We start from the raw sequence: 23,414 nt of genomic DNA on the forward strand, positions 1-23,414 counted from the left end.
TTGCATTTAATGCAGGACATTGAGATTTATGGCAACATGCATTTGATATTTCATCAGTACATTGTATCATTTAACAGAAAGTACTGTAACAGTGCTTGAAAATTTGACATCAATAACAAGAGTGAATAATTTTTGACAATGCAAGAAATGGCCACACTCAGAATCTACAATTCAGTTGGCACTCTCCATAAATTGCCTCCCTTTTGCCAGTCTCGGTTGCTGAAAATTCACAACACACAAATCAGTTGGTGGCAGTGCTGAGGCTGGCTTGATGCAATGCTTTTTTGGGGCAGGAATATTTCACTGCCACATTCATCACAGCTCATCATGTACATCACAGTAATTTTTCATCCACAGTGGCTGTGCTATTAGAATTGCCAACTTAAAGTAGACAAATGTACCACAAAGATACCCCCCCCCCCAACCTGATGGTTCACTTGTGGAGAGAATGAGATGCCTGTCAATGAGAATATGAAGTTGTACCTGCATGCATAGGAGAGCGTGATTAGTACGAGGGTGAGGACGTGGTGCATGCATAACACCATGGAGTCACTCCGCCACACATCGAGGACGAGAACCGTGGCCAGGCCGTGAAGGTAGTAGCTGCCCTGGATGAGGTAGGCCAACCTGATGTCCCACGGAATCTCCATGTCAGCCGACCAACCTGTGTGTCGCATCAAAGGCAAAGAGAAGAGAAGTTCATTGGGCAACACATAGGGGCAACTGCCAAAATCTTTATACTCTGAAGAATTTCTGATACATGACAATTAGTAAGTACAGTATCAACAACAAAAGTTTCATTCCAACAATAAGCATTACACATAAAGCATCTCAAGTATAATTACATTTTGTTACATATCAATTTGCATACAGAATGGCTGCCAAGAACAAGCAACAAGCATGACTATTTGGTAACTGATACTTTACACAATGAATACTATAAAACGGGGGGGGGGGGGGGGGGGGGGATCCAACATGACGCTAATGGAACAGAGATAATTCATTATCTACACCAATATCTACCATAATCAAAGCATGGCTTGTGCTGCACAATGTTTGATATGACTTTAACAAACATTGACATCGTTGTAATAGCAAAAATATTGATAAGTAATGCAGTCTTGATAAAAAAAAAGGGATTATTTCATTATTTTCACTATTAAAATATATCCCCTTACTGTATAGAAGAAATGTCTTAACATGGCTTTAAATGTAATATATTATGCTGGAATGAATTCCATCATTATCTTAGTACATTGTAGTTTGTTTTTGGTTGCTGTTTTATGTCCTGATAATGAATAAATCGTTGCATTTTGATTGTCACCCTTCACACCTCAGACCATCCATACCTGTCACTACATAAATGTATCTACACTGACAATGGTACAGTGTACTAACTGTATGTACAGCGGTATGCTGTAAAGCAAATATATCTTATTGGCTATCTCAAGATCGTTAAACATTCACCTATGAAACTCTTAGGAGGGTCCCGCACGATGACAGAATGGTTGTAGAGCAAGGCCCATGCGACAAACGACCACGACGTCAGGTAGAAGAAGAACCGCCAAGCACTCTCTGGCATCTTGGTCTGGTTGGTCTTGGTCAGTTGCAGAACTCTGCCCACAGGCTGTCGAGATCAAAGAGAGACAAAAGAAATACTAGTATCAGGCAAAGCGGACAGCATTCCGAAAATATCAAGATGACATACTGATACAAATAAGAGCGTCCTGTGGATGACAAATGTAAACATGAAGAATATTATGATTTGTCTAAATATAGAATTAATCCAGTGATAAATAACCACTTGCAAGAAATTAAACTACCCAGGGTACTTTGCAGCTAGTCACTTCCAGGAAAGTCTGCTAATAAGGTGAACACATTCTTTACCTTTCTTTTACCCTTCTGCAATTATCATGTACATTTGTAAACCCACATCAAAAGTGAGTATATTGGATAACAGGGGCCATGAGGAGCAGAAAATTTCTTTGCAACTGAAAGAAAAGTATTTCTTACGCACACCATTATTAACAAACACACACACACACACAAAAAAAAAATGTAGGGTAGCAATTCATGTTCATTTTGCTACAAGTGAGCATTTTCATCTCTATTCATCTCTTCTAGCAAGTTCTCAGAGTGTTTATATCCAGGACTGTACTGAAAAACACATCGTACACAATACACACAGTGTACCATGTCATATCCCTACATAACTACATTACTTCAGAACTTCAAGACCCTAGTCAGGAATCTCTAAATGTCACTCTATGGCTGCCCATTTTGTTCTACTCTGGCTCTACACCTGTGCCATCATCACACGAGCGTATGAAGAGGTGTGACGATATCAGCAAATCACACGTTCCTGGTGTCATCACGCACTGCCCATAACTGGTGGCAGTAAGCACCAAGAAAGCATTTTCAGAATTAAAGTAGATTATAATAGCTCTCTACTATCAATAACGACTTTTCCTGTACATGTATATTGCTCTCTACAAACATACACTTGTCTGTATATATATCTGAGTATATTTCAAGGTTTCATGGAAAAGTGTTATCCCATGGGAGTAGTATCTATTGGTCATTTCAAGATTTAAAGGGGAGAAAAGATATCATACCGTATTTTTCTTCTTCTTCTTTCTTTTTTTTTTCTTTTTAAAGACAGAGCTACCTGTAGACTCTCCATAGATATTGCAATTATCAGTACTGTTCAGTTTCTTGACAAAAAAACAATGTCAGGAAATTATGTGGCACCTCAGAGCATGGTGGGAACCAGAGTCATGTACTAAATTATGAATGGCACATGAATAAGTTATGAAGATCAGCTGTGCTTTTAGCACAACTTGGGACATAATCACCCAGAGATGCCTTGAGCATGCTATCAACTCAACTTTGCACACAATTTTCTCTCCAGCTACAATGTACATACTAGGCACGTTTCGACAGTAGTAGGGGTGAGATTTAGATGGTGATCCAAATTGTGACTGAAATCTCACTTCAAGATCACAAGGCAAAAATTCTTCTAAATAATTGTGATTGAAACTTCAATTCTTTTTGGGCACAATTCTTTTTGGGCACGGGTTCGTACGACAACCTAAAATTTCACTAACCCACTCGAGCAGAATGCCTGTGACCTCAGCCTGACCTCCAGCAGCTGGAGACTAGCCAGCAATGTAGCAAGACTGTGCATGTCGCGCGCATTCCTGCTTTAGATTTGCAGCACACTCAATGCAGGCTCGCGGACCTGGACATGCAAAAATTATTGCGATTCAAATCCCATTCCCAAACTGCCATGTGAATCCCCCTATTTCGACCTCAAATAGATTTGTTGTCGTCGTTGTTGGAAGGGAGAAGGGATGCATTCTGATTGGCAGACAGAAGTAGATTAAAAATGACACCTAAGTATCTAAATTCAGTGGTTCATAAAATTTAATATCATCTATACTTTCAAATGATCGGCAACCCATCAAGCAACTGAGATGATGCAGAAGAAATTCAAAAGTGATACAAGTGGAACATTCTCAGTGACAGATAGTGAGGAGCAGATTACAAAGTGGCACTTAAGCTCCTTCTCATTTAATAGTGGTCATCAAATTTGAACTGATATCTACTTCCCAATAATTGGCAGCCCACATTAAAAGTGACTGAGTCGAGGTAGAAGATAATTATAGTAAAGCCATGGAAAGTGATGTACCACTGCTTAATAACACGCCCACCTGCCTTCTTCTTATGGTTTTAGTCATTGACAACTCAAAGAAAAGAAAAAAAATTAATAAGAAATGATTCAAAATATTAATAAATATGTCTGTCACTTAGTGGTAATGGCAAATCCGTAGATCATGCATTACTTACATCTAAATGCACTCGGATGCGGGCTTCAATATGCCCACTCTCTTGTGCAAATACACCATTTGACAGGCTAAATCATTCCGGAATAATGCGCTTCTCAAATCCATCAACTGCCTGGACAACATGTCCGGGTCATTACAGACCCCTCACTGGCCATGGACAGCATTTTACAACATGACAGCATGTGTACCCTGCCAAAAGTGGTGTGCCTCATCAGAGGCTTGCATGTAGTAGGGATGGTGCTCTTTAAGTCTGTTGTACAAAAGTGCATTACTGCAACACATCATGTATCATGAACTGACAAACAGTACGTCTGTTAGTCTCAACTGCTGTATGGCGTGAGCAGTGAAAGTCAACTCTCGAGATAGCATGCACTAAAAGATTCAGGTGCAAAATTTCACTGATTACCTTTAAAAGCTCAATCAGGGATATTAGTTATTTTTCTGTCCACTCACACACCCTCATCCTGATCAATTTTATAGCTCTGAGTTTCAATTCTATTCATAAGTAATGGCTTTCCAATTTGCTCAGATTACATGAATCTCAGGATTTGAGTGTATATATACAATGTATATACAGTCAAACCTGTCTATAGCGGCCAACCAAGGGAGACGGGAAAAGTGGCCGTTATAGACAGGTGGCCGCTATAGACAGGTAATCCAACTTTGTGTGCATTGCTTACGTACATGTATCATCCTTGTATCCTCACATGTACATGGGTGTGTGTTCGTAGGCACACATCGTGTGTTTCATGCATTTAACCATGCCGGTGGATATGAAAATGTTGCACAGTAGTATATCGTCGCTGGGGCGACAAGACCTGGGTGTATCTACAAAATGTCAAATGTTCAGAGGAGCCAAAAAACATCGTGAGGAAAGCTTGACACTAGCGCATTATTATGACTGAATGGGGGATGAATGCAGCGGTGGCAATCACTGAACGTTGCCTGCACAGTTACAAAGCAGAAAAACACGCTGAATTATCGGCTCGGCTACGGCTCCATTGCGTTTTTGGCCGCTATAGACAGGTTAAAATCTACCGCGGGAAACAAAATTTGTGGCCGCTGGCCGCGTTAGACAGGTGGCCACTATACACAAGGTCTTTAACAGGGCTTTTCTCTCGGGGGGATTTCTGAGTGGCCGCTATAGACAGGTGGCCGCTATAGACAGGTGGCCGCTAAGGCAGGTTTGACTGTATATATAGAAGTACAAGTGTATATATATTTGTAGTCATTACACAGCAATGGACTGAGATACAAAACTAGCCCACAAAACAGTGCTAAATCAGGTCTCTACCTACAATGTACACATGTAGACTGGGTATGGGGTATACAGATGTGGAGCTCTGTTGCTCATGAAATTATGCAAAATGTCCAGTAAGAGAGATAGAAGGGTCCTACCCTTCCATCTTTGTATCAAAGTTACAAATATAGTGCATAGTACAGTGCTTAGTACTGCATGTACTGCTACTGACTGCTCATGTAGTACCGTACATGTAGATGCCGCTTTGCTACTGCCCGCATCCCACTGCGCGGGAGGTTTGGCTGGAAAAAGCGAGGCAACATACGGGAAAAAAAAAAGCTGGATGATTCTCTGTCATTTCTTTCAAATTTTTGTTTGACATGTGTACTACTCCTGAATTTGCAGTAAAACTGCCAAATTTTGGTACAAAACATGTCAAATCACAGCAGCAAAGCACCTTGCCCCTTCCCAGAACACGGCTACGAATGAATTGAACACATGTGTATGGGTGTTAACAAACAAGGGACATCAGTAGTGTGTCACATATAAACGTTTCATGTTTGGCATGAATTCAAGCAGAAAAGAAAATGTCAATTTCATTGATATTGTTCTCTAGAGTCTCAATATCAGTAATGACTTTCTATAAAAGTTGAGAAAGTTGCAGTTGCTGTATTATTGACCCCCTCCCCCCCCCCCAAAAAAAAATGTCTGTTACAATGCTAAAATCAGTGAGAAAGGGTGTTCAATTTATCCGTCTTGTCAACATCAACTTACTCAAGAGGTGGAGTTTCCTTTGAACATGCTACAATGTGTAACAATCGCACATTATCCAAACGAACATGATAGGCAAAACTACAAGTGTGTCTACCGGTATCTTCTACACTATGCATGATATTCTGAGAAGGAGTCTAGATATCGATATTGGGGTTACTAACAACACAATGTCACAGCGGTCAATCATTAACAGTTGGCAAAGTTTGTCAAGTAGCTGCACTCTAAAGATTCAGACGCTTGGTCAATCCAAATCCTGCACAAGCTGGTAGGTCACATTCAAACCAGTGACTCGTTTAATGGCTCAGTCTTGATATTTGCTGGTACCCCTAGAGTACTGAGCCTTAATTGGCATTGGTACATCATGGTAATGTATGTACAGCGCAGTGGTAATGTAAGCACCAGCAAAATTTGCTTTATAATTCATGAACACGACTGGATGAAAGTCCAGTGGCCTGTTTGGCACATCTCCGGCTGATTGGTAACAATTTCCTGTTACTTTCAATGAAATGTCGCTAATACCATGATAATTCTGTCTTCAGTGATAAATGTATAGCAAAAATCGGTGGCTGACCTCTGACCTCTAAAAAGTACAAGGTCACTGCTACCTTTATCAAAAACAATTTATTCTTTTATTTTGCCCTGTCCCATCTACATGTGTCTACGTGCATTTTGATGGTGTCTTTTTGGATTTGTTTAATTTTATTCTGGTACGTAATACGTGGGACCACAAATCAGTGAGGGAAACTGACTACACCTATCTTATCAAGTACACAAGCCCCATGCTTTACTGTGCCCAATAGAAAAGTTGCAAGACCACAGGAAAACATTTTCACTGGTGAGAGGTGCACAAGTGCTAACTATGACAGGAAGAAAAGAAGGAAAAATGAAAACACAATAGCAATTCTAAGACAAGCGAACTTTTTAGGCAGGTGTCTTGCGACCTCTGGCTAAAGTCCAGACTGTGAGAAAACCCACATAATGTGCGGCTAATGTACACATCCAACAGTGTCAAGGAAACAAAACAAAGCAAAGCAATTAGACAAAACAAAACACAACCCTAGGATGCCTCCAAGCAAGGACCCCTACAAAGCTTTCTACAATATCAAGTTTTCCTTTCCTTCAATGTAGGAAAAATATTTTACACACGTGACGCTGGATGTCACATGCATGTTTGGTAAACCCCGCCTCTCGGTTGATTGCCCGTAAAGAATGCTCAGTTCTAATCTAGAACAATACAATGTACTGTAGCTATCATTTGACAGTGACCGGTACAGATTCAGGATCAGCACACTGTTCGGGACTTTGATTTGAGTCGGGTGAAAGTGAAAGTTGAACTTGCATTTCTGTGCATTTCCTTTGCAATACAAAAACCGAAGGTCATACAGTCCATGATGCTGTGCATGTTCCACATTCATCCACCAAACTGTGCTAGTATGCCAGTATAAAACCACAACGGAATCATCGCCATCACCATATAAACCACCATTGTCATATTCTAAGCTGAAAACCAGTAGGGCTTTATCGCAATGGGGGGTAATTACTTATTGGTACAGTACATTGTATCATGTTGTAGGGCTCAATCTCCTAGAGCTACATTATGGTGTCAAAATTGAATCCTTCATTTTCAGTAAAATGTTACTATTTTACCCCATATTTGGAACAATGCTTAACCAGTACAAATCTAGCCACTTATGATTGAAGTGGATGTCACATGCATGTTTGTTGAATAAAAAACGAAATAAACTTTTTATTTCATGAAAATTGTTTGCTTTGTTTTTATTCATGCTCAAATCTTAGAAAACAACAGCGCTTTTCAGTTGACGATATAATTCTCACTAAAGCGAAATTACCTGCCATGTTCAAGTTACCTATTTCTATCATCCAGATCACCTAAAACAAGTCAGCATCCTTCCGTCTCCGTGAGACGATGGAGTAGTTCCATAAAACAAGTACAGTTGTAGTTAAGTATTTCTGTACATGTTTCATCAAATGAGCAAGTACAAACTACCAGTATCAAATCCCTTCCTCCCTGAAAGACATCAACACAGCAGAGGTTAAAAAGTGACGATGCAAATTTTCCTTGATTTTGTATTGAAATACACATTATAAAAAATGTGGATATAAGGTTTCATACTTAATGTGCAATCCATGGGGCACTTTGGAGGTCATGACATCATCACTGGATAGAATTTGTATAAATATGAAAATGGTCACCACTTTATCCATCATCATTGCATTAAAAGGTGAAAATTAAAAATTGTATACTTTTCTTAGTGAAATGTCAACCCCTGTGATTTCATGAATCCTGTAAAATTTGATTTGTATGGTTTTACTTTACATGAATTCATTTCAAGTTAATTTGAATACATGTGGCATACAAAACTGCAGTGGTGTGTGCAACAGAGGACATCATTGGTGAGTGGAGCTACAGTATGAGGCAAGGAGACGGCAAGGCATGGGTGCACCCTATAATACCAGTACTGTATATGATATTTTCTTGACATGAATTTTTTGCGAATTGAAGCAGACATCCTTTTTCACAGCATGAAATTTGTGCCTCTGGCATTTTCTGCATCTATAATGCAGAAAAGTACTTTCGTGTTCATTTAAATCTTGTGAATCTTTGCTCTATTTTAATGCATGCGAACATTTGGCTGTCACAAATCGTTGACAGTGGCAAGCAAGTGCCTGGACGCATATGAGATTCAAATGCTGACCTGCTTTATAATGAGCTTTAAAAAGAGGTTGATATTGACATTGTACATTGTAGTTGCATTGAATGGTGTGCTTTTTCACCAAGTCTGATGTGAATTTTTGAGCAACGGTCATGCTCATATAGATTTACTCATGTACAAGACCGTCTTCCTTTGTACACATACACAAGAGGCAGAATGCAGCTTAAAGGGTGTGTACAGTTCTGGTCGAGGTGAGGATTTAGTCTTTAACGTTTTGCGAGATATTCAGGAACCACTCCATGAGATGTCAAAGTGCATGCAATTCTAAGGGGTATCAAAAGTTTTATTTGGTGAAAATCGGTTTTGAAATGGCTGAGATATCCAAAAACAAGGTGAAACAAAGAGATCCTAATAAAAGGCGTGGCCTGTCGCCTTTCATTATTATCAATTTTTGGGATATCTCCACCAATTTTCATCAAATAAACGTTGAATCCTTCTTAAAATTACATGCTTTTTCATATTTCACAAGAGGTTTCTCATTATCTCACTTTATAAATGTTCAAAACATGAATCCCCACCTCAATCAGTACTGTACAGTCCCTTTAAGTCATGGGTAAACAAAGAAAACACCCCCCCCCCCCCCCCGAAAAAAAAAAAGCGTACTCTAAAACATGAATCAGCAATCAAGCACTCCCCATGAATCTTCTTCACACATCACTGAAGTCTACACGCTCTGTCGTGCAGAATAAATATCACATCGATACGAGTAGCTGGCTTTTATAGTCTGCTACTTCAGAGACTGTGTCTGTCTTTTTCCAGCAACGAAGCTACTGAGAGTCAATGAAGCTCGCTGAAGCCAAAATGCAACACTGTAGGAAAAGTGGTCGGCGAAACTGGAGGCACTCATCATGTTTAAGCATCATGAGGTGCAAACACCGTTGCAAAGCCACTGCAAGTAATCTTGTCGACACCAAACCCGGTCTCGCTGATTGGAAGAAGCAGTCACAATTATTGCTCCAATCATTGCGGATTGAAGGGTACACAGCACTTTTACCACCATGCATGATTACCAGCAAACACAAGTCATCCAACATTAATCTACATCGGATGATATATTGTCAATTACGCCAGCTATTCGCACAAGGATGGGGAGGTCTCAAATTTGTCAAGCTTAAACCCAAATAATGAGAAATTTCATATATTTGTGCTGCACGCAGACTGTCAATGTCTTGTGCAATAATTGTCTCTTTCAAATGGTAAAAGGAGCATGTATATTTTTAAAGAGTATGATTTTTAACATAACACCCCAAGAGGAGATTGCTTATTTCGCTTTGTTCACTGTATTTTCTTCACATAATGAACATACAGGTTTGGTGTTTCCATCACTTCTGCACCCTTTATAGTCACCTCTAATTGACAGCATGTAATATACCACATATTGATGAGACTATTAAAAAAATCAATGCTATTGGGTATATCTCCAATATTAAAGAAACAGTCTAAATTTGCTAGACAAGGCTGATTTTATTTTTCTGATCATTGATACATTTGTTTGGATTTTATCTCTTTTTAATACTACCATGACTATAATCAACTCTATAGGGCATGCATTTAATCACATCCCTACACTGTACATTACATGTACGTATATGTACACGTACAATACGGCAAGCCAGTTTGTAGTACATGTATTAATTTCTATAGGTTTTATGGAATGCTATCAATGGCATGAAAAAAAAAAATCTAGCTCTTTGAAAGTTGAATACAATAAACTAAAACTACAATAGTGTGCTCTCACCTTAAAACTTGGTCATGTGGAAATTGTTTGTAAATTAGTCTGTTTAGGGTAGCATCCTGACCAAACAAGCTGGGAAAAACTCTGTGCACACTATTCTTTGTGATCACTGGATGAAATTAACATGCACAATGCATATCATTTTGGGTTTTTTAAAGATATGAGACTGTTCCGATGCAGCACAAATGGATACCACATGACTTTAAACATGAGATTATTAGTTGTGTAATCAATTGAGGGTGGTGAAAATACCTGGTGCCTTTCATACTTGAAGTGAATGATCAAGGTATTGCATGTACCCGAAGCTGAGCGCCAAAACTGAACAACAGAAACAAAGCAACTCCACAGCAATATCCAGGCAATTCTGACTTTTGTAACAAAGGGACAACATCTATGTGCATTTTGGACAGATTGGAGGGGGTCTACAAGCTGGTCAGAACTAATTAATGATTTGTGTCCAAAGCTGATCGATCTGCCCAACAAAGGGACAGTGGTGGTCAGAGTGCAAGGGCTGGAATGACACCATCTGCCACCCCTTTGGCTCTAATCTCTACCCAGAAGACAAAGGATCACAAAAGGATGGAAGGGGAATGAGCATGAATGAGCCTTGTGGAATTGTTGAATGGCTTCTGGCCAAGCATGAGACCAGGCACTCCCCCTTTTCAAAAGAAATGTGTAATCCCTACTGATGAGGGATTAATGCAAATTACATTCGTACCCCCCCCCCCCCCCCCCCTCCAAGCACACACACACACACAGGAACAGATTTCCAACAGCTGAGCATGCAGGCTACATAAACATGTAACAAAGTATGAAAAATATCGGAAGGATGTTTTTTTGTTTGATTTGATTTTAAAGACAGCCCTATTAAGGTGATAGTTGCAAAGGGGGTTCCAATGTAAACAATTGTCTACAATACTTACATACATTGTATATAAGATCTTCGTAATCCGTCCCTTCGTTAGCTACAAAGAATACCGAGCTGAGTCACTTTCTTCATTTCATTTTCTTTGATATTGGGGGTTGTCTGACACGCTTATTTCATGAAAATACTAGTTTGCATTTGACCAAATCCATGACTTTCAGATTGTGCTCCAAAATAGTGATGATCTGAATATTAACAAGCCAAACTGTTAAGCAACTTCAGTACATGCACACTGAAAAAAAAAAAAAAAAAAAATCACTTGACAAAGGGCAAGGTCTCTGAAACTTTATGCAAGTGGAAATACTGTAGGTGTAAAACATAGTAAGTTTCCGGTGGAATTTTTCTGTTCTCCTGCTTTTGATATACTAATAATTAAATCAAGCAGTCCCTATCTGAAATGCTGCCATTGTTCAAACTTTTTCTTGTGAATGCAAACAGACAGGTACTGTATTTCTACCAAATTCTCTAAAATATCATCATATGATTCTGCTGCTTTTCTGATGAAATGTATGAACTGTAGGTCTACACAAATCAAGTCATTGACATGACAACTAATGAACGTTTTGGTATCTATACATGCTACAACTGTACACGTATGCATCATGCACATATCCTCTAACTTTGTCTTGTCAAATAACCCCAACCTTTCAGAGTACTTGCACTACGGTATAAAACTACACTTCAAGCTCTTGCTGGTACCTTTACAATCAAAGAGATATATGCTAAGTCATGTTCTCTCCTAATCATAACCCACTGATCACCCATTACTACTGTTATGGCACATGCTAAATACAAATAATTGTTTCCTAGATTGGATTTGAAGAAGAAATAATCAATAACATGCTCCATATACAACTGTATGACAACAAATTAACTGTTAGTGGTAAGCTCAGAAAAAAAGAGACAAATTGAAAGAAAAAAGTGATTCTACCTGTACAACAATTTTCTAAAATGTGATTTTGAAATATCTCAAGGTTAAAATAAACACTGAACATACAGATCTATATCAACCATAAACTGTCTCCATTCTTCAAAACTTTTCTATCATGCCTTCTACTACTCCTAGCAAAAAACAAAACAAAACACAACAAAACAAAACAAAACAACAACTTCTTACCACACTGAGGAATGTAAAATTAATATCTTTACACGAATGTACAATTGTACGTGACCGCACATACAACCACGTACAATACTGTAAAAGTGGAATATATTTTCGCGTGACTAATTTTTCGTGCTTGGCCGGGTCGGAAGAGTTTCGCGTGTTTTAAATTCCGCGGAATCAAGACATCATGCACAGGCACATATGGCAAGCAAAAATATTCGCGTGCTTTTATTTTCGCGCGAGTTTCTGGTTGTGCGAAATGTGCGAAAATTTCCACTTTTACAGTAGACCAACAAGTACAGTGTAGGAAGGTCTACCATGGATATGTAACAGGTACCGTTATGACATTTGTTCCTATGACAATTGCTGCCATGAAATATCTGCATGCTAAAGCCAGACATAAAATCTACCCATAAACATATTATATCCCTAACCCTAATCCAAATCCTCACATCAAACTAAACATAAAATCCCATCACAACCCTAACCCAAAGTCCTTGGAGAAAGTCAGAACGGAGCAATCATCGCAAGAGCAAATGTTGTGTCAGTACCACAACATTGCCACAGCAAAACTGACTGCAGTGTCTAGCAAAACAGACAAACAACCCTGCCTCCCCCCCCCCCCCCACACACACATACGTATAATACAAATCTCCGAACATGTAACGCGCAGTGTACGTAAAGTTCTAAATGCTTTCCGCTCATGCTTGCTCAGATTTATAAGTTTTGAAGGTGCCTGACCTCCATTTCAAATGACTCTGATTACCATTTTCACCACAGCATGGAGCAAACAATACATTGGATCATTGTACTTTACATTTCAAGAATATTAGCCACATTTTACAAGCCACATTTCACTTTTGGGTATAATGATCAATAAAACATGTACACCACCTAGTAACTATCCATGTAAGTGTTACTATTCTAAAGGGGTGTGTATAACCCAACCATCAGTCTGGTAGTGGTAGATCCATGCATATTGTCAGTGAAGTACAGTACAAGAGTGTACATTGTACCTGGTACGTTGTAAAGTTGAAAGGAAGTCAACTGAATGCCTATTATTGATCACGTGGCTCATCTGTTGTATTACTGACCCATTGACTGAATGGCGTGGAATTGACAATGCTTGCATTCTTGTTGTATAGTATAGCATTAAAGCATTTAACTGTGCATGACTCAAGGATTTGTCACACTGCTGAAAGGAGAAGTCTGAAGACCCTGTCATTCTGATGTTGATTACTACTGTTTACCACTGGTTTGTTTTATTCACTTCCATCTGACAAGATGGCTGGATAGCCCATATTCAGCTGCACTACAGTTGTAGCTGGTCTTCCATGGGGTCCAGTTGAATGTACATTGTATGAAGGCGGGACCACTTCACCGGGTTGAACACTTTGCTCTTTGCAATGACTGTACTAACATGAGGCGAGATCTTTTATGTGCACGAGTTGTGACTCTCTCACACACGAGACCTCCATTTTACTGTACAATTTGTCCTATCCGAGGGACAGAATGTTTTGCCTGTAACTAGAGGGAACAGTATGATAACACACAACATTGCTACAGGTGGGACCCTGGAATTGAACCAGGGTACTTTGGATTATGAGGCAGAGGTGATACTGACTGAGCTACTGTATACGTCATATATTTCGCGAGTCTAAATTTTCGTGAATCGGGAATCCCCAACAATTTCGCGAGTGGTTAAATTCGCGATCGTGGAGTCCTGTACTGAACGGAGAAATGTACACGTGTACGTCACATCCACATCGGGATCAGAGTCAATATTTTCGCGTGTCTTTAATTTCGCGAATAGCACCTGACTCGCAAAATTAGCAAAAATAAAAACCTCGCAAAATATTTGGCATATGGAAACAGTAACTCACTGCCCACAGTGAATGGGAACAGTGATTTAAAAAATGTTTTGAGCTATCACATCTGATGCATATATGTGCACATAGTACAGTGTACATGATTGTACATGATCATGATTGTATATGATACATGATCAGTCACATCACATCCTACAAACCATATAAAAATGGGTGCTGTTCGTTATTCCGAAAGTTCGCTATTCCAAAGGTTCATTATTCCGAAGATTTGTTAATCCGAAACACACAAATTCCCTATACCTACTTAGAGGTTCGTTAATCCGAAAATGAAAAAGGGTTCGTTAATCCGAACATTTGTGGCGTTATTCCAAAGGTTTGTTATTCCGGAGATTCGTTAATCCGAAAATGACATTAGGAATAACGAACCTTCGGAATAACGAATCTTCAGACTAAAGAGCCTTCGGAATAACGAACCTTGGGAATGACGAGGTAAAAATGTTGCAATAAAGCATAAAATATCACTATTTTCTCACTTAAACCATAACTGTTGACAGTTTATTCCAGAAACCATTTTATCAATAGTTCCTATTTTGTAATTTACTTATTACAGAATGATTATACCAACTGATTAACATTTTTACATCGTTGTCTCTATCCCTAACTGACATTTTAGAACTATTTTGAAACACTAAAGCAGTGATTTTTTTTTTTCCATCTGCAAGTGGTTAATAACGCATATTAAATGGGTATGGGCATTAAATGATATCAGATGTATAACGGATTATGGGCAGTACAATCATCCAAATCATAGTCCCAACCATACATAATATGTATAGGTGGGACTATATAATATAGTACTTTATCATATTATTATAATATATTATACTGTACCTACCAGAAAGAATAGCATTTAGTTTGAAGGCACAGAGTTAGGGATTGTAAACAGTCCACTTGGAGAAATCGAAGAAGGCCTACTGAACAAATAAATAAAGTGAGGGAATACAGAACGAGATGAACCCTAGTAACAACATACTATGGTACATGTAATCCATAATTTCTTGCTGTGAACTGTGAAACATAGTACAGTGTGTAAGTACAATGTACATACAGTGTACAATTGTATGTACAATGTATACTGTATTACATGTACGTGTAGCTGGGTTATTTTTGCATACAGATGTTTTGCCAAGGACAAGGTCACAGACATTCTCCCGAGATGTTGTTTTTGCAATTTGACATCAGGCTATTGAACTCACATGCTACTTTAAGTGTACATGGCGATCATATCTGCACATAATGATATTAAAGGAGCCCAACAGTGACTCGTAAAATTCACCAAAAAAATTAAACCCATACGAAAATAACAGCTTTTACAGTGACATCAATAAATACTGGTAAGTCACTTATTCAACCAGGTTTGCATATCATCTATAGACAAAAATATTCACAGGACAGTCTAAACATGGAATTCCTACAAACGTGATGGTAGAGGCAGGATTGCCAATTATTTTGTTCTTCTATATTTTGCTAAATGGGTCAAATTAGGGTGCATTTATGCTTCCATTTTGGGGGCCAAAATCAGGCTTTTGAAATGTTTGAAATGTGATTAGTGCAAAACGCTGTTACGTTCATGCTCATTTCGATAGAAATGCTGATTCAAAACGCCGATCAAAAACGCACAAAAAGGTGCATTTACGATCGCGTTTGACGGGGAAGCATGAATGCAACAGCGTTTCTAAACGCGTTTAGAGTGACGTCATCTAAACGCCTTTCCGGTTCCCGTGAAAAAGCGCGCGCCCGGCCAGTTAGCTACCCTGGCCTGTGCAGTTTTCCCATGTACTGTGCATACGCATATACCGGTATGTCTTTCCCAGCTGTTCTCCCAGGCCAGGCCACCGATCGCAGCACGCCCCCCAATTTGACCTGCCTATGCTGAGGTCAGCGAAGCAATCGCAAACGCTCTTTCCAAGGCTCGAAGAAAGTGAGCATAAACAGTGCTCCCGTGAACAGCGTTTTGAATCAGCGTTTCGAATCAGCGTTTCAAAACGCTGATTCTGCCTTCGCAAATTGAGCATAAACACACCCTTAGTTTATTCACAATCACATTGCAATGTTTGTAGTTTCCCTCCATCACATAAACTGTGAAGACTAAGTTTTACTGTAACAAGGTAATCTGTTGTAACAACAAACTCAAGCTCATAAAAGTAGGCCCAGTCACATGACCTTTGAACTGTAATCTCAACAGCATATTTTAGAGGGATGTTTGGATTCTTCTTTTTCTTTTCATTTCAGAGATTGTGTAGCCAAGTTAACCACTAATCTTTACCCAAACACATCACAGATTAATAGGATAAAGAGTTTGTACAGTGTGTTCAAGGGCCTAGTATGATACCCGATATATGCAACAGCTTTTGATTACTACGCTATACAAAAAGAAATTAATTTGCCAATAGCAGTATAATATAAGGAACTAAGTCTGTCCAATTACATTGTGAGGTTCCCTATACAATGAATTAACCCAAATAAGACTAGTCCATGGTGTACTCGTGTAAGTGTCTATGGAAAATGTGTGTTATAGCAAAATCAGCCTGTCCTCAGCGGGTTAAATGGGAAGCAGTGGCTCTTGTGCTCAGTCTGTGCAAGGAGAGACTGTACATATGTACTAGGCGAGGTCTGTGATTCTGCAGACAGATACTACAGTGTATGTACCAGCATGAGATGGTTCAGCCATACTGTACCATTCAGACTTTGTACAGTATGAAACAGGTAAAACAACCTGTTTAGCCTGCCTATTTACACTGTGCACACAGCAAGCACAACACTGTACATTCATATGATACCAGTTTGGTATCAGCACCTGAAGCAGTCTATGAAAACAATGTGCTCAACTACCCAATGCTTTTGGTTTTGTGGTGATTTTCTTCTTCTTTTTTTTTTGGACAATTTTAGCAGAATAATTGTGTGGAATTTGGAACATGTACATATTGCCAACTAAATGATGTTTCTCAAGTATTTTTTATTTTTGGTTTGTTTTTGAGTATCAAATCTGAAAAAAAAAGAAGCTTATCATGAACAGACAATACACTTTCTTTCGTTTTGTTTAGTTTTTTCTTTAAAGAGAAGAGAGGGGGCACTACATGGCATACCCGTGTACTGGACAAGAGTGATGTCCCTTCCATAAATAGTAATTTTGAGCATTCTTCTATTGGTGTCAACTTAATCTTGTAGGAGACAGATATCCTTGAATGATGTTTCTAATTTTCATATCTTGTCTACATGTACAGTAGTATCTGTGTGTACACATTGTAGTCATACCCGGATAACTTTCAGCCCAAATCCCTACGAGTGAGCTTAGTACTGAAGAATGAATGAATGATCATACGCATAGATTCATACAATGTAGTTATACACCCACACAACTACACTTGTGTAGTACAGGAGTACAGCCCCACAGAGGAACAAAAGTACAATGCAATGCTATAAATGCCAGTGCAGGGAAATTAGCATAATTTGGAAAGGTGGGACTCCAGGTAGCACTGATATGAATGTCCTATTCTAGAGTAGAAAGTCACCCATAATTTGACCCACCCCACTTGAATAGCCCAACCAGACGTTGTGCTCGATGTGTGAAGCACATCGACTTCCGTATGTACAGCAACTCATACTGTACATGTATGGAAGTCCGCGACTTCAGTACAGCAACAGGATTGTGTAAATTATTGTTGAATTCAACCATACAGTAAACGCCGTTCCAAACAAAGTTCAACCACCAAGTACAAAAACCATTTCAGACACTTGTGCATGCATGCAGTTGTATTTTGGCACAGAAGGTCAAACTTTTGCCTTTGGTGCAGTTTTTTTTTAATACTAGAAGTAGAAAATATGTAAACTTTTGCTATCCCTGACTTTGCTACAACACACATTTCCCATTGACACCTGCCCGAGTAAACTTGGGACTCGTCCTCAATGGGTTAAATAGGTCCGTAGGAAGAATGGGCCATGGCCATCATCGGGTGCCCCTAAATTTGAAATATGGAAACTTACGTAACTTGACTAGATTCTTAGGTTTATAGTACATGTACCATAACAACATGGATTAAACTTAAAAGTCGAAGAATTTACACTAGAGTCTTCAACTTTAAATCTTTTACAGCCCTTGGCTGTGGCGGTGGTGGGCCCTGTCGTTGTACAGAAGTGGCGACATTCTAAGCTATTACGTCAGTATACAAATGACGCACAGGTCTGAGTGCGTCAGGCAAAATTGTGTGCATAAGGTAACTATGGAGTGCTTAACCCACGAGGCGAAGCCGAGTGGGTTTTGGCTAAATTCCATAGTTACCGCATGCACACTATATTCCGACTGACGCATGAAAAGACATGTGCGTCATCTGATTTAATATAAAATGGGTAATTTTCTGCCAAAAACCCATTTTTCTATCATATTACTGGATGACAAAATTACTGGATGCATTTTCTTTTGGCTTGGCATAGACGAGAGTTCGAAAACCATGCATCAGTTTTTACTGGACAAATGGTTTCTCTGGTACCATGCATCAGTACCATATACAAATAATGACTGCTATGAGGGGTACAGTTAAAATTATGGGCCCAAGGTTATGTGAAAACCATAACTATACCTGAAGCGAAGCTGAGGGCATAGTCATGGTTTTCACATCACCGAGGGCCTACAGTTGTACATAATTCAAACTGCGCCCTGAATATCAAGCTGTCAATTTGTTTTATATACCGAAAATATAGATTCCGAAATATAGATAACAAAAATATAGATTCTAGTCTCTTTTACAGCACTCGTAATCAACGCCGATTGACAGCGCAGCGGTCATATCATTGGTGCATACATATGAGTGATCTATGTGTACAAGGTTGCGACACTGACCTATGTACACTATAGTGTACATATAGGTCAGTGGGTTGCGACTGTCTCCAAACCTATTTACAGGGCACAGTTGATTCTATGCCCCGGGCACAGTAAATCATGACGTCATTTTGATCAAAAATGGGGCACAGCTATTTTCGTGACTCCACTTTTAACCAATCAAATGAGAGGAATCTATATATGGGCAAGTCCAAGATAACGCACGCATCATGTATGGGACATTCAGAGACTTTTATGACCTGAAAAATAGTGTTAACGGCCTTTGATCACATTGAACTTTATCATGGTGATTGATATTTAAGAGAAGTATAATCATGTAAAAAATGGCAAAAAATGACCTTGACAATTATATTCTAGAAGAGAAAATATGTGCCATTACGTATGGGACCAGAAAATTTTTGTTTTTTTTAACATTTTTTTCAACCTCAAAACTCTCTAAAAGTATTTCATTAACTACAACTTGAAACTCGATCACTGTGATGAAAGTCACAACACTCAAGATTATCAGAGGTAAGTTTCAAGTCATGAGGCAAAAAGCACTAATTACAGGTTTACTTTGTAATTGAAGACAGACGTGACGTGTTACGTACTGTATGGGACAGTTACACTACATTGTACGTATGGGACACTTTGTCCCCCATTCGTTTAGTGTGCGGAGAGTCATGTTTATGGGTATTTTGCATTTATAACTATTTAAGTAGAATCAGTTGAAACTACTCAAATACTGAACCAGATTGTCAAGGGAACAATATTCCCCAAATATTTACCATCATAATCATATTTAATCATATTTCATAGTTTTTATGACCAACCTGAGTATGCATGCCCTTTGTCCCGCATTCGTTTAGTGTGTGGAGAACCATGTTTATGGGTATTTTGCATAATTATTGAAGTGGAATCAGTTGAAATTACTCAAATACTGAACCAGATTGTCAAGGGAATCAATATTCCTAAAATATTTACCATCATAATCATATTTAATCATTCATATTTTATATTTTTATGACCAACCTGAGTATGCATGCCCTGTATTTAATATCTGGATAGTTACTACTAAAAAACTGAATAGTAAAGTGTTTACTTCAATTGATGAAGGGCAGTTGTGTCCCATACGTAACATTGCTGTATTTCACATGTATGCAAATGAAGCCCTTGAAATTTACATAATATCATATTTTCCTCTGTGGAAATCAAAACTTCAGCTCGTAAGCCTCAAAATGATAGCAAACATGTCAATATTCAGCAAAGATGAAATTTTGCCTTCTTTGGGGACCTTATCTTGGACTTGCCCATATGAGGTACATGTTTATATAATAAAAACTGATCACTGGTTGTTTTAGCCAATAGGAGTCTCGTACTGAGTGCGTGAACCTTTGTTACAAGTACGCGTACTCTTGCCAAGAGTCTTGGTCTTGCTACAAGTGCGCGATAACATGTTTACCACTGTGACTCAGTGTGCGGCCAGTAAAAATCAACACATAGCTCTCGACAAATGAGATCGCAGGATTCTCGCTACCCATTCTATAATGAAGGTTAATTACTTCAAATAACTGTTAGTGGTCACTGTACTAGTGTAGGCAGAAAAATCGGTCTGTCCGGAGGAGTCTTTTGTCATTTTTAATTTTAGACTTTATCGGCTCTCCTCCAGTGTCCACATGAGGGGATTCCCTGAAGCCAGACGCAATCTCTGCGGAACATCTGTCCTAGATATCCCAGACGACCAGATACAGACTGATCTTTCGGTCAAGACAGGGTCAGCACAGGGGTTTAATATGCCAAGGCCAAGGGCAAGGCCAAAGACGAACTAAGCAGCTAAGCATAATTTATAAGGATAGCGATAGGGCATGGACAGTACAGTACGTAGGCTTGCACACATGTAGGCCTAGACAGAAAGATCCGTCTGTCCGGAGGAGTCTTTTATATTTTGACGATATCGCTCTCATCCGTAGACATGTATAGGATCCATGAAGCCAGACGCAGTCTCCGCGGAACATTCCCCGACAACCAGATACAGACCGATCTTCCGGTCAAATGTAGGCCGGCATACTCGTGAAATAGGCCCCACCACTGCGTGTCCGTACTAATACATGTACTTCGGCGGCTCGCCTGTTTATACTCGTGAATTCAGCCCAACCGTGTGGCGCACATCGGTAGGTAAGCACGGCGGTAGGGCTTCCTTCCACAGTATGATACTCGTGAATGCGGCCCCACCAAACGGCGTTTACGCGAGATTGATATAGCGGTGGGGCCGATTTCCACAGCATAGCATCTTTTGTTCAACTTTTTATTCTCGGAAGGACTCCCTAATAATGTCCCTCGACTAATTTAACAGCCAATTCAACCATAAATACAACCCTACCTAACCCTAAACCCAAACCCTAGCCGTAGGCCTAACGTTAGCATGGTTAGGAGATAAATTACCCTTGCTTGCTAACGCACCGGTGCGTGCACGCGCACTTCGGTGGGGCTTATTTCACTTTTTCGCCTGTAAACTTAGGCCTATTAAAATGTTAGTCAGTTAGAGTCAGGAGTAGAGATGCAAATGGTGGTTTACCGGTTTACCCAGCCAGGCCAGGCACTGGTCAGTGATTGTCATTGACATGACTGTGAATAGTAAAATGTACAGAGGTCAGAGGTTTTAAGCAAAGACAAAGTTTTACTTGCGGACGATTGCCGCCGGTACTAAAAATACAGTAAATTTACAAAGTAACCGCTACAACTCAAGACCGGTAACGCTAGATTCTCATCTCACCTTGAATATTAACACTGTAAGAAGAGTTCTTACAAGAGTCCATACCACAGCCAAGATCACGGCTGTCTTTACTTCATCCATTGTTATGTAGCTATACTTTCGGAGTTCGTTAAATGTGCCTTCTGATGGTTCGGTCCGATAGTATTCAGGCAAGTCGGTGACGACCATCCGTATCAGTCCCACATAATCAGGATAGGGAAAATATTCCGACCACGACCACGACATTGTTGTTGCTGCCATTGTGGACGATTGTGTATGTTGCCAGAGTAGAAAACCTATCACAACGACTTTTCTTCAGTCGTTATCTTCCTCTTTTCAGCACTCAGGGACCCGAATCATGGGCAGCATTACCGTCAATCCGAGAGTAATTTTACAAAATTCAATAAAACAGTTCTTCGGTACGTTGAAGCATCCGCATGACACGATCTCCTAGAGATCCTATTCCTATCGTACTTCTCAGCTCGTCACCACACCACTCGCGCTAGCTCCGATGTGTGTTCACGAGCTATCACATGAGTCATCGCCACACACACACACGCACGCTACTAGAACAGCCAGTACAGGTACAATACACGGCCATTCAACGCGATCGCATCGCGATTGCCGACCGGTCCGTCCGTCCCGTCAAGATGTACAAAGAGACGTAGTGCGACAGGTCCAGATTGATCATATACTCGAGTACTAGTATGTTGTGAATGTGTGTGTTGTACACAGCGAACAAATAAGAAAATAAAAGGGGGTGGGGCTACAAATCACCCCACACCGCGTTGACGAATTACCATTTAGATAGATAATGTTTTAGAATATAGTAACAAATCCCGTTCTAAAATTTTAAACTTAAAGATGAAGTCATGAAATATATTAATCACCTAATTTCCTGTGAAAAAATGCAGAATTATTGATACATTTCTTTGAAAACATTTAACAAAATACGATTCGACACCATTTTTTTTTTCGCATCTACGAACACCCCTAACGCGAGATGGCGCTGCGCGCAAGAGTTTAAGCTGATGGGCGTGTCCGTGTCCTTTTCAGAATCTCCGCACGATCATATACCATCTAGTGAAAATCGCTTCTCGTTCTTCCAATTGACCCAAATCCAAAAACAAATACAAAGTAATTAGGGGAAAGTTGTTTAAATCTGTCGCTATAAATTCCTGCTTTTTTGTCATAATCTCATCAATTCAATTCCTTCATCAATCTATATCAATACCATTTTGTTTTGCTTGTCCCAGTCTCCTTTTCATGGCCTAGTTCATTCAACCACTTTATCTATTTCTGTGTCAAGTTAGTGAAACCACCGCTCCAACATAAACACACACACGTCTTTACGATGGTGATCTGCTACGGTGGTTTATCCATCTACCATCCGGCATATTTGGGCATGAAAACATGCTGGAAGTCAATTTGATTTGATTTGATTTGATTTGATTTGATTTGATTTGATTTGATTTGATTTGATTTGATTTGATTTGATTTGATTTGATTTGACTTGACTTGACTTGACTTGACTTGACTTGATTCGATTCGATTCGATTCGATTCGATTCGATTCGATTTGATTTGATTTGATTT

General features: G+C 39.4%; 1 protein-coding gene across 1 annotated transcript in view; it reads right to left on the reverse strand.

Moving 5' to 3' along the window:
- The window catches only part of LOC139723786 (ceramide synthase 1-like), a 28,645-nt gene extending 6,358 nt beyond the window's left edge, over positions 1–22,287 (reverse strand). The window contains exons 1-3 of the mRNA XM_071634994.1: positions 21,841–22,287; positions 1,468–1,627; positions 484–664 (exon numbers count right to left, since the gene is read on the reverse strand). Coding sequence (XP_071491095.1) covers positions 484–664; positions 1,468–1,627; positions 21,841–22,080 — 581 coding nt within the window. The 5' untranslated portion in view covers positions 22,081–22,287. The remainder of the gene's footprint in view (positions 1–483; positions 665–1,467; positions 1,628–21,840) is intronic.
- Positions 22,288–23,414: the final 1,127 nt, after the last annotated feature.

Source organism: Diadema antillarum, unplaced genomic scaffold, assembly GCF_040938485.1.
Source record: "Diadema antillarum isolate AM-2024a unplaced genomic scaffold, OU_Dant_1.0 scf00000200, whole genome shotgun sequence".
NCBI classification, from domain to species: Eukaryota; Metazoa; Echinodermata; class Echinoidea; order Diadematoida; family Diadematidae; genus Diadema; species Diadema antillarum.